The sequence below is a fragment of the Dermochelys coriacea genome, chromosome 10, assembly GCF_009764565.3.
Source record: "Dermochelys coriacea isolate rDerCor1 chromosome 10, rDerCor1.pri.v4, whole genome shotgun sequence".
NCBI lineage: Eukaryota > Metazoa > Chordata > Testudines > Dermochelyidae > Dermochelys > Dermochelys coriacea.
The window spans coordinates 48,345,401-48,362,617 of record NC_050077.1 but is presented as its reverse complement, the minus strand read 5'-3'; the positions used below and the strand labels follow the sequence as shown (position 1 = coordinate 48,362,617).

The 17,217-nt window shown below is 46.9% G+C and overlaps 1 protein-coding gene across 1 annotated transcript; it reads right to left on the bottom strand.

The window, feature by feature from the left end:
* Window positions 1–10,987: 10,987 nt before the first annotated feature.
* SNX33 (sorting nexin 33) lies at window positions 10,988–14,538 on the bottom strand. Its single transcript, XM_038418175.2, has 2 exons — window positions 13,456–14,538; window positions 10,988–12,605 (listed from the first exon to the last, which is right to left on the bottom strand). The coding sequence occupies exon 2, from the start codon at window positions 12,507–12,509 to the stop codon at window positions 11,025–11,027; it is 1,485 nt and encodes a 494-aa protein (XP_038274103.1). The 5' UTR covers window positions 12,510–12,605; window positions 13,456–14,538; the 3' UTR covers window positions 10,988–11,024.
* Between the last annotated feature and the right edge of the window lie 2,679 nt (window positions 14,539–17,217).

Below are 17,217 nucleotides of genomic sequence, written 5' to 3'. Positions count from 1 at the left end.
AATTGTGTCAGGATTTCCAATTCTTCCTGCTTGTTTCCCAGGCTCCTTGTGTTTGTGTACATGCACCTAAGATAACTAGCCGATTGCCCTACTTTCTCAGTATGAATCAGGAGACTTTCCGTCTTGTACTCTCCTCCTTGTGTTTCCTCCTGGTTTCCCACTTCCCTATGTGTGTACCTACGTGTGAAGAGGGAATAATCATTCTTACTCACCTTTGTAAAAAGTGCTTGGAGAACTACTGATGAAGCGAGCTACATAAGGGCCTATTATTCGATTATCATAGACTAGGAATAAATCTACATCACAGCGACCCAGAATGTTAAAGCTGCTAGAAGAGGCAATAGATTAACAGAAGGAAGAAGCATGAGGTTTTATACAGTGTCTCAGAGATCTCAAGACACCCGACAAAGCAAAGGGTTCAGTTCTAGTAGTGCAGTGACCACAAAGGTGAGATCTGCACATAGCAATAGCTTATGCACCTTTGGATCGGTGGCAGGAGGGATGAGAAAGAAGGATACTCCTCCTGCTGCTTCTTCCTTTTATTGCAAAATGACATGGGGCACTTATCTTCCTCCTGAACAGCCACTACAGAAGGATAGAACAAACCCCAGTTCATAGATTCATGGATTTTAAGGCCAGAAAGAACCATTATGATCATCTCATCTGATCTGCTACATAGCACAGGCCACAGACTCTCACCCAGTAATTCCAGCATCAAGCCAAATTCTCCTCTGAAGGACAATCTCTATAGCAGTGGAGCAGCTCCCGCATATGCAGTGTGATCAATGGGTACAGCAGGCTCAAAGTCTTCAACAACCTTTCCTCTCCCAAGTGCCAGGTTCAAACATAGATTAGGTTGCCTACTCTAAATACAGTGGATTCACCATTGTCCATAGCGGAAGTTTGTCCTTATCACAATAGGCTTTTCTGCTAGATCCCACCATTCGGGTGGGCCTCTCAGGGATTGTTTAAACCTATTCCCAATCATATTAAACTCTGCTGATATAAGTCACTCATAAACCAAAATAAGATCATGCACACCAGAAGGAGTTTGCTCAGTTGAATGTAACTGGTTTAAAAACCTATTTAAGTTAAACTAGTGCAACTTTCTCATGTGGACAACCTCTTGCAGCAATTTACACCAGATTAATTCCATTGATTTCAGTGGAGCTACTGCTGATTTACACCAGTGAAAGTCAAAGGACATTCAAGTCCTGAGTGTTGTGTATTCTGCTATGTTGTACCTGCTGTGCCTTTATTATTATGTATTCCCATAAACATGCACATGTGACTAAGATCCTCAAGGCAGAAACCAGTCATGTTTTGACACACTTCACCTGTGTACACCAATGGCACTATATAAATAACAATTACCACAAAAGCACCACACGGTTTGTTATAATAAATAGACCATGGCAAGAGAGGCCAGAAGAAGATCAGCACAGGCTGCTCAGTCAACAGCGAGGTGCATTATAGAATCATAGAATCATAGCAGAACTGTGTCCAGAACTGAATAGCAGAAATAGCAGGAACTGCATGTCAGGATGAAGATGCATTGGCGGAGTTCTGTGGGATCCCAGAGCAGGAGGACTGAAAGGTCAGGATATGTACTGGCAGAGCTGCATGAAGACAGCTTCCACAGCACCTGTGTGTCCTATGCTTGGCTCTTGCAATTGCTAACAGGAATTTCCACAGGTACTCTATTCGCCTAGGCAAAAAATATTAAAACCTCTACTGCCCAAAGAGCAAGGACTGCGGGGAATTAAAGATTTAGCAGCTTAGGAGGACCAAGCATGCCTTTTTGAGACCCTGCTTGAAATCTAACTCATGGAAGATGTCAGGGGAATCACATGAGCTCCTAACAGAATTTGATACAGTTGTGAAAAATGATCTGTATGTCTTCGCACTGCTCCAGTAGGGCTGAGGAGCATTGCTCTCAGGGAATAAGCAGTGTTTCCCCATATCTTATGTCCTATGTCATGCTTGTTCTTCCTCTTCTGTGCAACCTCATGTGCTCCCTAGTGTCAGAATTTGCCACAGGACCCACTTGCTATGCTTCAGAACTTCATATTTAATGGGGAAAAAAAAGCAGGGGGAGGAGATTTTCAAAGCCATGAGAGGGGGAATTGGATGGGTGCCCAATTCCCATTAATTTTAATTGGGTGTCCAAATCCCTTAAGCAGCTTTGAAAACCTCACTCTGAGTTTCTGGCCCTTACAGTTGTGAAGAAAACCTTCCAAACGTGAACAGAGCGGAGCGTGAACAGAGTGGAGCGGAACCAATGTGTCTGCTGAGTCTTCACAGAGCCTGAAGCAGTATCTCAGAGAAGAGTGAACTGGCACATTTAAATGTCAACATTATTATCTATTTCACTGCTGACTTTAGCAGAAACAGCCAGCTAGAGTGCTGATCCTGCATTCAAAAACCCTTCAACCCTTCCTCAGCTGCCAAAGCTCCCAGATTCTTCCCCAATGAGTGTTGAAATTCACCTGAGACTGCCATAGCATTTCCAGCCTGCAATATTAAACCGCCACAGAATCAGAGCCTTGGCACAGAATTTAGGACGAGTTTACCACAGACTACATGGGGTTGGGCTCACATTCCCCACAGATCATCAGACGACCAGTTAAAACACCTCACTCACCCTGCCCCACCAGCAGAGTCCAGCCATACTGCAGAGAGGGTCATCGGCACTTTAGATACCAAGTACAGGGAGGGAGGGATTAGGCTGTGCCTTTACTCGGTGCCTTTACATGGAGATAGCTATCTCCTTGTAAAACAGCAGTGGAGACTAGGCACTATGGTCTTTACCCCAATAGAGCTAGTTGAGGTAGACCCCAGCTGGAGGAGGAGAATTTAGTGTTGATCCCAGATATGGTTCATCAAGGTACAACTCCCTGTACCGTTGTCTCCACTAGGATTTTACACCCCAAGAGCGATCTTGAGTTCGCGATCTCGAAGTAAAAACACACCTGTTTCTGCAGTGAACACCTAGCACTAGACAGATCAAGCCTGTCCAGGGATCAGAGGTTAATTTAATCCAAAGATTCACAGCACCACACCCTTTCCCAAAAATGGCCTCAACCCAACCCTGGAGGGAAGGCATCTAACTACAGTCAGGTTCACTAAGTCATCCCAAACCAGATCCAACACCATCCAGCTTCTCCAAACATGCTCCAGATAGGGTCCCTGCCCAGCTGGTACTAGAAAGAGGATGGACTAGATAACCAGATTAGTCATGTCCTTTCCAACATCTAGGATTGCATTATCCAGAGCCCCTGCCACTAGGAACATGACTGAGCCAGAGGCCTCGCCCACCAATTCTCCCAGACATTGGACTATCTTTGTGTTCACCTTCACAAACCAGTGACAATGTGGGCATGTGAGATGGCCTAATTCCTTAGGTAACGGGAGTGGTACACTCAGTATAAAACTGTGATGGGGGTATACAAACCTCTCATGGGCTGGAAAGGGTTAATGAACTGGCGTGAGCACAATCAGCAGCACCCACTACCCCTGCAGTGGGTGTCAGGCCTATAGGAAGAGGGTGAAAGGGGACCGCTTGCTCACGTATAGCTACCTAGAAAGGAGAGCAGAAAACCAAGTGCTCTGACTTGGGGAAAGAAGCCAGGAACCAGGCAGGACTGTAGCTAGTCAGAGCCTCCCTGGAGGGAAGGCAGAGCGGACACTGGACTGTTTGGGTGTATTGGAGACCTGCTGATGCCATGGTAGAGGGTGCCTCACCTGAGGGGAAGGGTGGGTTCTGACAGCTCAGCCACAGGGCAGGTGGCCCATTAACCTCAGAGGGACTGAGAACTAGGACAAAGACTCCTTTATTTTGTGATTATTTGGGGACTGTGACTTTAGACTCTGCTACTTCAGGTGCAAGGGAGCATGGGGCGGGGGTGTCAGTGTTTGAACTTTCATAGTGAAATGGACAGAGAGCTGAGCCACCAGAATGGGTTGAAATCCCCATTGGGGAAACTGAGGTGGAGCAAGTGCAACACAGGGGACAGTGATCTGATAACAAACACAATCCCCCAAAACTCCTCAGACTTTGAGGTGTGTAGGTCCCTGAAGATCATTTCCACCTTGTCCCCAACCAAGAGCAAGAATTATCTGGAAGATCCTAGTTTCCTCAGACACATAGGGAAATCCTTTCCAAGCAGCAATACACGCACACAGAATCACCACCATTTCTCATTGTATTCCAATGAACCCGAGGACTACTGCAAAGGAGAATGCATGAACCTCCATTGGACTGCCCAGTGGCTAGATGGTTTGACCTTATTTGTCTGCCCTTATTATTCACTATTTGTAAACGCTCTGTGAATGAGATTTTGTTTGCATGAATATTAACAGATTCAGTGCTCGTCCTGTAAATACGGTTATTTGTATGGGAATGGGGTCATTAGTAATTCACTGATAGTTACGCACTGTACAGGGGTCAGCATCACCATGTTGCATGATGGACACTTGACAAAATTACTGGACTCAGTGATGGACATTGGCGGGGGGCGGAAGGGTGCTCCCGGCTGAGGCAGGGGGTCAGGGTGTGGGTTCCGGGGTGGGGCCAGAAATGAGGGGTTCAGGGTGTGGGAGGGGGCTCCGGGCTGGAGCAGAGGGCTGGGGTGTGTGGGGGCTCCAGCTGGGAGTGTGCAGGCTCTGGAATAGGGCTGGGGATGAGGGGTTTAGGGTGTAGGAGGGTGCTCCGGGCTGGGACGAAGGGGTTCGGAGGGTGGAAGGGGTATCAGGGCTGGGGCATGGGAATGGGGCACGGGAGTGTGTGTGCAGGCTCTGAGCAGCACTTACCTCCAGCAGCTCCTGGAAGTAGCAGTATGTCCCCCTCCGGCTCCTATGTGGAGGCGTGGCCAGGTGGCTCTGTGTGCTGCCCCATCAACAGGAGCTGCCCTCACAGCTCCCACTGGTCGTGGTTCCCGGCCAATGGGTTGGGAGCCGCAGAATCAGTGCTCAGGGATGGGGGACAGAAGCAGCATGCCTGCAGAGCTGCCTGGCGCCTGGTCGCACAACAGCAGGGACGGGGAGTCACTTGTGGGGAGCCGCCCGAGGTAAGCACCCCCACAGACCTCAAAATTTTTACCACAGACACTTGTGTCCATGTATGGACACATTGCCGACCCCTGGCTCTGTACTCCTGTTTAAGAAGTTTCAGTCCTTCTGATCAGGGGAGCAGAAAAAATCCAATGTGACCAAACACCATGATTAGTCAAATAGAACAACTTACAAACAAGCCACATGTTTGCACAGCCTGTTCAAAGAATCCCCAGTTGCAAATGGATTCGAAAAATCTAAGTCTGTTTAGGAAAAGAATAAAAAGTTAAATTTCCGTGAACTCTGGGCCTTACTCTCTGCTGGCTTCTTGTGCAAAGTGGATGTAACGTAGAGCTCAGCAGGAACCAGAGTTTATGTTTTGTAGGAAATTCCAACAATTTCAATTTTTTCCCCCATTCTAAAATGGACAACAAACTAAATATTTCCTGTGAAAGAAAATCCCCCTCAAAAAATTATTTTGGAATCAACAGAAATGTTTCCTTTCGATAAAATCAAATTATTTCCTTCCAATTTGAACCATTTAATTTTTTTTTATTTTTGTTTTTAATACGAAAAACAATGAATTTTGTTTCAAAATGAACACTTGAAATGGACCATTTGGGAAATGTCAAAATGAGACATTTCGATGTCATCGAGAACCTTCATTTCATTTCTTTCTAAAGAAAATTTCATCAAAATGACACATTTTTCAAAACATGTTCATTTTAACCAAAATGGCAATTTTTTGTCAAAAAAAGACATTATGATTAAAATTTCCAACCAGCTCTAGTGTAAAGTGCTGCCAAATCAAGATGATAGTGTTTCACCCTCACTTTGCAGTGGGGTAACTTACTGCAAACCAGAAGAGTAAGACTCATTCTTAGAAATGAACAATTCAACCAGCCTTGATTTTAAAATGCAGTGATGGCAAAGGATAGTGCTCTGTGTCAGAGGCAAGTCAAGATGGGCTTCACAAGGCACTTTATTATTTATATCACAGGAGTACCTCGACGCCCTGATCAGGACCCCATTGTGCTAGGCACTGTACATGCATATAACAAAAGTCAGTCACTGCCCCAAAGAGTTGACAATCAAATAGCCACTTCACGGGCAGATACAAGAGTCCTCTTTCAATTTTGCTTTAGCTTCTGAAGATTGAACTAATAGACAGAGCTTTTCCCTCTCTGATTTCTGACTTTTAGGCCTTGTCTAGCTTAGAATGTTTGGTCATGTTGTAGCTCTGTTTAACTGATCGCCAATTCATTTGAGCTAACTAAGGCCTTGTCCATACACAGAAGTTGTACCAGTTTAACTGACAGGTTTCAGAGTAGCAGCCGTGTTAGTCTGTATTCGCAAAAAGAAAAGGAGTACTTGTGGCACCTTAGAGACTAACAAATTTTTCATGAAGTTGACAGATTTCCACTCTATACGGCTAAATTCAGTGCCTTGCATAATGACAGGTATATCAGTTTAACTGAGGCCTTGTCCACATGCAGAAGTTGCAATAGTTTCACTGAAATCAGTTTTCAGACTGATTTAAATGAATGCAAACCCCTGGGTGAACCCTCTAATTTTAGTTTAAGGTGGCTTATTTCGGTTTAGCTTAAAGCTGTTCCTAATTGACTTGAGTTAAATCAAAATAACCCTGGTTTAAGCCAGCGTAAGAGCATCCACATAGCCTTTTGCACCAGTTTAACTAAATCGGTTTTAAATACACCATCAATTCAATTGCTGCAACTTTCTCATCTAGACAAGCTCTAACATGAGTATAAAAGCAAATGATGGCACTCCACCTATGTTTCATCTTGGGCATGATTCACCCTAAGGCTCCGGGAGGGTCAAAGGAAAAATGATTCAGGGAGAGAAACTGGTCTGAAAGTCATAATGAGCCATAAAATGAGCCACAACCAGGAATACTTTCTGTGGAATAACTAATTTAGCATTGTTTCAGAGTAGCAGCCGTGTTAGTCTGTATTCGCAAAAAGAAAAGGAGTACTTGTGGCACCTTAGAGACTAACAAATTTATTTGAGCATAAGCTTTTGTGAGCTACAGCATCCGATGAAGTGAGCTGCAGCTCACGAAAGCTTATGCTCAAATAAATTTGTTAGTCTCTAAAGTGCCATAAGTACTCCTTTTAATTTAGCATTTACACTTAAGTTCACTGGAAATTCACTAGCTCACATGACACCATGAACAAAAGTCACTATCTAGACAAGTCTTTGGGGGGGTAGCTGATCTTGTGGGAAAGGCTGTTTCTATTTTTTTTAAGATTCTGTGAGAAGGAATTCTGTTTGGCTGTTTGCTGCATTCCTCTTCTCCACTCTTGAGCTCTAAGTCCATTTGCATGAAAACAGAATCTCTCCTTCCTAAGAGTTTCTATCAAGGCCAGCTGCGTGCGCCTGACCTAAGGTTAGAGTCCTCTGTTTGTGACAGCACAGTAGGCTGCGGTGGAAGTTAACATGATATCACAAACAGGATTATGGCTCCTGGTCAGGATATAGCAGGAACAGAAGCTCTCTTTAGAAACAAAGGTTCTAATCTAAGCCAAACCCTGCTCTTGGTTACAGCCACAAGCCTCGCTCAGGGCAGACTCTGGGCCCTACTTTCATACAAAACTCCTTAGTAATAAAGAATGAGTGGAAAGAAATATAGAAAATCTTGAAGGTTAAATTCCATCTTGGGGAACATGCAGTGAAGGCAGCTGAGTGACACCCAAGAGGAATTTGGCTCCCAAGGTTTAAGAAGAATTGTTTCTAGCTGAAATCTATTATCCAGGTTTTCTGGGGGGTGGCAGCTGCTTTCCCAGGGGTAGATTCTGCCATCCTCACACACAGAGAGTAGCACTTTACTCCGTTAGTAGTGCCATTCATTCCAGTGGAGCTACTTGCAATAGCAAGGTTCTTCTGAGGCCACATCTACACTACAGGTTTCAGAGTAGCAGCCGTGTTAGTCTGTATTCGCAAAAAGAAAAGGAGTACTTGTGGCACCTTAGAGACTAACAAATTTATTTGAGCATAAGCTTTCGTGAGCTACAGCTCACTTCATCGGATGCATTTGGTGGAAAATCAGAGGAATCTCCCCTCTGTATTTTCCACCAAATGCATCTGATGAAGTGAGCTGTAGCTCACGAAAGCTTATGCTCAAATAAATTTGTTAGTCTCTAAGGTGCCACAAGTACTCCTTTTCTTTTTATCTACACTACAAAATGTTGTCAACCTGACTTACGTCAGCATACTGCCACCGCAGTTATTAAATCACTTGTGTGTGGACTAGGCTGCTTGTGTCAGCCATGCACGTCCGCACCAGGAGCGCTTTTGTCGATTGTATTGTCAATGTGGGGAATTGTGGGACAGCTCCTGAAAGCCAGTAACAGTCAATGTAAGCAAGGCAGTGTCTATACTGACACTGCATCGACCTAACTACATTGACCAAGACTCTCCGCCGCTCGGGAAGGTGGTGTTACTAAATTGGCACAACTAGGTCGATGCAAGGCAGCTTACGTCAACCTAACCCTGTAGGGGTTTAAGGGTGGCTCAGTTTAAGGGTGGCTCTCAGCATTTAGCAGGACACTTCCTCATGAACACATAAGCATTTTTTTTTACCTGCAAGCCAGGTGTGACTCACCGTTCTGGTTAGATAAACCAGATCCCACACATAAGCCGCAGCCCTTCTGTCCGTGCTATGGCTTCCTGGATACATACAATGGCATTGTAAAAAAGCACCTAACAGCCCAGCCTTCCTGCCTGTACCTTTTACTAGCAAAATATTTGGCCTAGAGTGAAATCAGAGCTGGATCCTCTTGCCAGCTTCCTTCCCTTGGATGGAAATGCAAGTCAGGGGGGCTGGCAACCCTGAAGGAAGATAGAGAGTCTACGGGTAGATTTTTCTCCAGTGGGAGTTAGGTGCCTGTGCTTTTGGAAATCTATCCCTCTGTGAAGGACAAGGCTGTTTTCTCTTGTGCAGGCATTTTGTTCCTGCAGCATCTCCAATCTGGGCCTCCTGGAGTTGTTTACAATGCAGTACCTCTTGTTTTGCCACATGTTCTCAAAACACCCAAATGTCTCACTTTCGACAGGCCACATATGAACAGAGGAGAGAGCCTGGCACAAGCAGTTGGACTTCTGAGATTGAAAGGGACTGCCTTTCCTCAAGTGCACTACTTTCTATAGTGATTCTCACAACTCTGCTGCTAGCCAAACACAGACAGAAACAGTGTGTTCAGGAATCCAGGCCTCACCAAGACTCTGACGCCCGCTACTTTGACAAGCAGCATGCCAAGACTTTGTGCTGGCCTTGCTACTCCCACCTCGCCAACGATCGTCTCCTGTTTCCTGCGCACTCTCTGTCCTCTTCTGGGATAAGACAAGATTCTCCAGCTCTCTAGCTCAACGAGGCAGCCAGCTCTGCACTGGCAGACATGGGGAAATGAATTTCCAAGAAGTCTTGCTCTCTGTCCTCTGAGGCTCTCTGAGAGGAGCTAACAGAGGCCTTGGGCTTCCCTAGAAGCAAATGACTGTGTAGGCTCAGAGAAAACATGATCCTAGCCACCTGCAGAAGGTGCCCTGGGCTGCTCCCTGCAACCAGTGTCACAAATACGAATGCATCACAATCAGCTCTGCCAGTGTGGGGAACGGGGATTTATCTGTCGCTAGATTTCCTTTCCACACATTACTGGAGAGACTGAGGATACTTAATCAAGGTCTTATTATCTTAATGTAGGAAATGAGAAAGGAGGAGCAGGAGCTGTCTGGTCCTGGTCATGAGGTGATTCCTATGCAGGGTTCATTCAAGAAAGTCCTTGTCAGGGCTGAACTCCCCAGCGAGGAACCAATCACAGGGCTGCCAAAATGCACTCCGCTTCCCCTTCTAAGTGTGAGTCAGCGGGAGGGAAATTGGGCCTGGTGCCACAGCCAGAGTCAGGTAAAATGTCAGGTGGTCACATGGAATGCCAAGAAATATAGGGCATTAAGCAGCAGCACATCTGACTTCTACATAAGGCGGATCCTGGCCCATATCCTGGTCCCAGAGATTCAAACAACCCTTTCCAGAGGCAGCATGGTCTAGGACAGTGGTTCTCAAAGCCAGTCCGCCGCTTGTTCAGGGAAAGCCCCTAGCAGGCTGTACCGGTTTGTGTCCCCAGGTTCGGCTGATGGCGTCTCCCACTGGCCATGGTTCACCGCTCCAGGCCAATAGGGGCTGCGGGAAGGGCGGCCAGCAAGTCCCTTGGCCTGTGCTGCTTCCTGCAGCCCCCATTGGCCTGGAGCGGCGAACTGCGGCCAGTGGGAGCTGCGATCGGCCGAACCTGCGGACACGGCAGCTAAACAAACCAGTCCAGCGCGCCAGGGCTTTCCCTGAACAAGCAGCGGACCAGCTTCGAGAACCGCTGGTCTAAGAGACTGAATATGAGGCTGGGAGAAACAACACTTGAGCTCTGCCACTGACTCACTGTGTACCTTGGGGAAGTCACTTAGGCCCAAATTTCCTAAAGTGGCCTCTAATATTAGCTGTTCAACTTTAGACACCTCGGCAACTTGCAAAGTACGGAGCATCCATGACTCCAGCTGAAGTCCCCAGGGGCAGGAGATACTAAGGTCCTCTGAAAACCAGGCTCTGGACCTTTCCAAATTTGGCACCCAGAAAAATGAAGCACCTAAAATTCCAGGTCCCTGTTAAAACCTTGGACTCCAATTTCATAGTTCTCCGGTTCCCCAGCTGTAAAATGAGAGCAATAATGTGCACCTGCCTCCCAGGACTAACAGGAGATTGAATTAGTTAATGGGGGCACAGCACTTTTAAAGGCAAAGTACCGTGAAACTTCTATAAGAGGCTGCCTACCTCCTGTCTTGAGAGGCCACCCCAGATTGTCCCCAAGGGAATGCAGTCCAATCCTGCTCCACCTTCAGGAGAAGGCCACCTCCATTAAACAGCCAAACCTTGCTTGTCCCTGGGGCGATCTTCTGAGACAGGTTTATCATGGAAGCAACTGAGGCCCAGAAAAAGCTGCGCCTGGGCATGGCTTACCTTTCTGAAGGTGAATGATGTCTGGGAAGTTGGAGAGGAGACCTTGGTATAAGGAGAGAGTGTCCAGCATGAGGAAAAGGTCGTTCTTGGGCTGCTCGGCGAACATCTCCCCAACGGTCTCGTACGTCTTGCCTGTGTGCGAGATGGCGTTGTTGAGTGCGTCTGAACTGTAGGGCGGGTCCATCTGGAAGGAGTAGCTGATGGCTTGGAAAGCATTGCCTAGCTTCTGGAACTCCTTGCGGAACCCCCCCACATGCTTGCGCACCAGCTCCGAGGCCACGTTGGTCAGTTGCAGGACGCTGTCGTCCATCTTCTTGCTGAAGGCCTTGAAAGAGTCCACCCGGTCTTCCACGTCCTGCAGGTCCTGGTGCTCTGTGGGGATCTGGAAGGTCAGCAGGAAGCTGGCCCCCACCATCTCATCCTTCTCTGCCCGCCGCTTGCCCATCTTCCACTGCTTGTCATCGCGGCAAGTAAGGAAGTGCTGGAAGCCCTCGTACTGGGACAGCACAGGGTGGCTAGTCATGTGATCCATCCACAAGATCAGCCTCCGCTTGCGCTTCTCGATGAAGTCCTCCTCGAAGCGCCCAGTGGCCTGTTTCTCGGGCAGGTGCGGAACTGAGATCACTGTGAACTTGTTCAGCAGGCGGTTGTACAGCCAGTCAAAGTGCTTGTACCGCCGGTAGACCGGCGCGTTGATGCTGCTGGGGGTCAGCTTGTAGGAGATGTAGCTCTTGATGCCCTTGAATTTCGTTTGCTTGGTGGGCTCCTCCACAGAGCAGATGAAAGGGTGCGGGTTGGCCCTCCACTGGGGGCCCTTGGAACCCATCTCGATGGAGTAGGTCTCAGCGATCTTGGACATCATGGGCACATCTCCCAGGATAAAGGCCTCAACCCCAGAGCGGACGAAACAGGAGAAGCGGTTGAGGTTCCGCCCCACCACACTGCCCCTCTTGGAGGAACTGATGCTGTCCTGCCTCTCCAAGGCCGGCTTGGGACGATAGCCAGCATTCTGGTGTGGGTACGCCGCAGGGTACTGCAGGCTAGGGGAGGGGTGCCCATTGGTGCCAGGGCTTCCCTGTGGCTCTTCCACCACTGTGCAGCCATCATCCCAGTCATCCCAGTCATCATCATCATCATCCTCAAAGCTGCCCTGGTGGGAGGTGTTGGTGTTGGAAGGGGGAATGTAGAAGGACTCATTCCCAGGGGAGCTAGCTGGACTGTTTGAATAGTCTGTATAACTGGAGCTCGACCGGGACCTGAGGATCTCGACGTAAGAGGCAGGGAAGATGCCAGTTTCTCCTCGGCTGTTCTTGCCCTGCAGCCACCCGTCCAGGGAGTTTTCACTGAAGATCACCAACTCCTCATTCTCCTGGATGCTGATCTCTTCTTTGTTTTCACTCTGGAAGTTGTAAAGTGCTCTGGCTTTCAATGCCATGACTGCTCCCTGGAGGACTGTATAACTCGACACCCCCCAGCACCACCACTAACCAACACCTCAGATGCTTCAACAGTCAGAGACACGTTTTATAATCTGTAAAACACCGGTTTATAATTTGTAACAGTGATGTGGAAAGGAGTTTAGTTGAATTCACCTCGAAGTAACAAAAATATATGTTTATATTTTTTTCTAAATTTTTTTAACTTCAAGGCCTATATACATTCACACTGCAGTCTAAATTCATCGGTTAAAAATGGCATTCCTAGGGCAATCAAACATGTTTTGCACCCTCCAGTTAGGTGATATAGGCCTCAGTCAGATGGACACATATCCATAAAGTTGTCAGCTCCATGTAGATTTTATCTAGCTGGCAGTCTGTCTCTGCGCTGTCCACCTTTCGTGTTAGAATTTACATTAAAAACATCCTCAAAATAATCTTGATCAAATGCAAGAAATCAACCCCTTCCCTTGTTTTTTTTGCTGGAATTCTCTTTTTTAGAGATTAAGAAAAAAATTATAAATCTTGACCCATCTTCAAAAAAGCATATCCAGTGCAATTCAGAATCACAGTGCTTGAAAAATACCTTTTAAAAAAGGCAAAACAAAACAAAAGCACAACCTTAAATGATCCCAAAACAAGTATTTTGCAATTCCTGATGGGGCTGATTTTTTGAAATCCACAAACCTCCAGGGGGGTGGAGGAAACTAAAAAGCCAAAAAGCAATCCAAGCTTGAATGTGTCATGCTTCTCACACAGCAACAACAACACAGTCGCCTAAAAAAACCCCACCCTCTTCAAGAAGATGTTAAAAGTTCACGCGAAGTTTAAAAGCTGAAACAAAAAGAGAAGTAACTGGGCTGTTCCAGGATAGGGAATCTTTAAATCACTTTTACAACCCAAATTGTCAAGTGCTAAGTAAAAAGGGAAGGATTTGCCACTCACCCACCGACACAACGTTAGACAAGCCCCTGATGAGGGCTGAAAGATTTTAGAGTCAGATCCATCTATTCCGTCTGAATCCTGTTTGGCAAAGGGGTTTCTTTTGTTGGGATTATTTCCTGACCAGTTCCTCTCTGCGCCCTGAAATTGATAGCCAGAGCAAATAATAATCCAGCCCCTTGGAGAGGAAACAAAAGCCAACCATCAAAAATGTGGCAAATTCCCTTCTCTTCAAACGAGCTGCACACAAAACCCACCGAAGTTCCTTCCAAACACAGCAGTGTTTCCAGGATGAAAAACCAAATCGTCAGGCAGGAAAGCAGCTATCCACTAGATCCCTCCTTCGGAGCACTCCCTGCAGTTTTTGGGGGTCAACAACAATGACGTTTCCCAAGTCCAGTGATTGCAGGGGAGTAGGGTGGGGATGCGATTCCGTTTTCTTGTGTCCGGGAGATGAAGAGGGGAGCGGGGAGGGGGCAGGGGGGGGGGGAAAGCTGCCTGAAGAATTCAGCAAAACAGAGGCACTTCCGTTTGGAGAGACGGATAAAGCCAGGAGACACACTCTCTCCAGGCTGCGCTGGGCGAAAAGATCTCTATTCTGGTCCCAGTTCTGGCTGCTGGGGAGCTGCGCCTTGCGGGGAGACCTGGAGGCCCAAACATGTGCCCCTTCAGACCCCTTTCTCCAGGGGCAAGGACCGGTCACCTCCAGCAGAGCTCTCCTCCCTTCTCTCCATCTTTGCCGAGCCGCCAGCCGGGATCAGCTCCAGCCAAAGCTCTGTGCGCACAAGATGATCCCGGCCTCCGCCGTTCTTGCGCAGGGAGCTTATGCAGGAGAAGCCCCAGTCTCTGGACTCCTCCTTCCGGCTCTGCGCTCCCAGGTCCCGCTGGTGCCGCGCAGTTTTCCTTGTTGATTCCTTCCTGCGCCCGCTGTTTTGGGGAGCTGCCTGTTGCAGCCTGGGGTCTCCCCCTTTCCCTGTTTGCTCTGCCCCCCACGTGCCCCTGGATTCCTCTGCCCCGCTCCACAGCTGGGTCCCTCTCACACTCCAGCCTTTTCCATGACGCAAGGGAGGGAGGCGAAGCTCGAAAGTTTAAAAAGCCTTCAGGCGAACACAGAGCCAGGCAGCGGGGAGCCCGGCTAGGTCACAGGCTGCCCTCTACAGGCAGCCAGCACAGCTGGCCCAGTGGGGCTGGGTTTCTTATCAATGGGGGGCATTTATCTTCCTGCCCATCAGAGGGCCTGATGCACAGCTGGATCGGAGCTCTTCCAGAATTCAGGGGTGTTCAGAGCTGGCGCGGGTAATACTTAGCTTTTCACCTGTAGATATCAACCTGCTTTACAAAGGAGGTCAGTATCATTACCCCATTTTACAGATGGGGAAACTGAGGCACAGATGGTGACTTGTATAAGATCTCCCAGCAGGCCAGTGGCAGAGATGGGAATAGAACCCGAGTCTCCTGACTCCCAGTCCAATGCACTAGCCACAAGGACACACTGCCAATTCCCTTATTATAAGTCAATAATATTAATAATTATTGTTATAATAAAAACATACAACCTAGAGCTTGATTTTCTGTCCTTTGCACAGGTACAAACAAGGAACAACTCCATTCAAGTCAATGGAGTCACACCGATGTAAACCTGGAGTGAGTGGAGAATTGGGCCCCTAGTGTGTCATATCTCCTCTGCCTGTCTAATTGAGACCCCAGTCCTGCAAGTTGCTCCCATAAATGAACATGTGGTCCCACATGGAGCCCCACTGGAACAGCATGCAGGCTCAGGGCCTTAGATTACATTTCACTGGTGCAGGGAGTATCTGTATTTGAGGGCTTGTATCATGCCCGGTACATTATCAGTGCTTAAAAATAGTAATTAATGTCTACATTTCCCCAAATAGGTACTGGACCCAAGGGCATCACTACAAATAACTGCAGGAAACACTGGTATTTCGATGTGTCCTATGTGATCGCAGGAACAGAACATTACGTGAAGGCTGGGGCTCCTTCTATTTAGTTTTTGTTTACTGCTCTATCATTTTTATTGAATGCAAAAGCTGGTGCGTTCACTGAGATACATGGAGCTGAATTCAGACCGTGTGCAGGAAGAAAAATGCAGAGCCAGTGGAGCTGCTCCTGCTGACTGGAGGTCTGAATGCGGTCCATACTGTGTTAATTTCTATTGAGATACCTGAGACTGTAAATACAAAGAAACAGGGAAAGGAGGGAGTTTCTCAACTTTCTCAGCTCATCCACTCATCCTACTTTATAGGAGTAAACAAAAGTGAAGACAGTGAGGACCTAGCCAAGAGAACAGTGTGCTCTCTTTTAATCAGTCCAACACCTATGTTTTAATACACATATTTTCTGGCTTTATACATCCTAGTTTCAGGTACTAATTGTTCTTTTGTTTTGCTATCACCTTCAAAAAGCTTTATTTCCATAGGGTGGCCTGTGCTGGTCGGTTTGCTATGATTTGCATAGCCAGATTCTACATGAGATATTTTCATACAGTCTCATGGCAAGGTGGTTAATAGCTGATTTTTAGATCTCTGCTCCCAAACTTCAATCCTGTCTGCTTTAAAGGGCCAGATTCAGCATTACCCAGCACCTTGTTTAGTCATTTGCACCTTATGCAAATTTTACACTGATTCTGTGGTGGTGTAAATAACTACAGAATGCCCTTTGTCTTTCACCCACTCCCAACTTCATGCCTTCATCACTGGACCAATCAACTTTCACACAGGGCCCAATCTCACAAGGTGCTGAGCACCTTCAACTCCAATGGAAGGTAGTTTCAGAGTAGCAGCCGTGAATGCATCCGATGAAGTGAGCTGTAGCTCATGAAAGCTTATGCTCAAATAAATTTGTTAGTCTCTAAGGTGCCACAAGTACTCCTTTTCTTTTTATGGAAGGTAGTGTGAGTGGTGGCATCCAGCATCTCCCAAGAGGAACTCAGCACCTTACAGAATCAGGCCATTTCTTTTATCATTCAAATCACTCCTAAACAAGAGCTGGGCAAAAGATTTTGGTTGAAAATTTTTGCTGAAAAATGCAAATTCAGCTACACCAAAACATTTTGCGAATTCATGCCAGTTTTGAAGTTTGTTTCCAAGAAAAACTATTCTGAAAAAATCAATTGGTATGAAAAAAAATTGGTATGAAATGACTTTATTGTTTCAAAACTTCCTTTATTTTTTTTCAAAGTTCAAAAGTGTTAAAACATGTCTGAATTCTAAACAAAACATTTTGCTTGACCTGAAATGAAACAGGTTTTCACATAAGAATGGCCATACTGGGTCAGACCAAAGGTCCGTCTAGCTCAGTATCCTGTCTTCCGCCAGTGTCTTCGGCCAATGCCAGGTGCCCCAGAGGGAATGAACAGAACAGATAATCACCAAGAGATCCATCCCCTCTCACCCATTCCCAGCTTCTGGCAAACAGAGGCTAGGGACACCATCCCTGCCCATCCTGGCTAATAGCCATTGATGGACCTGTCTTCCATGAATTTATCTAGTTCTTTTTTGAACCCTGTTATAGTCTTGACTTTTCAATTTGCCAAACATTTGGAAAATGTTTGTTATTGGTCTGACCCGAAACTAATTTTTTGGGGGGCTTTTGAAATTGCCACCCAATTGAAATATCCCACAGCTCTGCTCCTAACAATCCGCTGGTTCCACAAGGCCAAACTGTGCAACCATCGCAACCCAACGCTGCTGTCTGCTACCAGTGTCATTTACACGGTATCTATTTGTGCCTTTACGAAGTCTG

What these genes read in the sequence shown, in the direction of transcription:
- SNX33 (XM_038418175.2), bottom strand. Translation starts at nt 12,509, where the DNA reads ATGGCATTGAAAGCCAGAGCACTTTACAACTTCCAGAGTGAAAACAAA.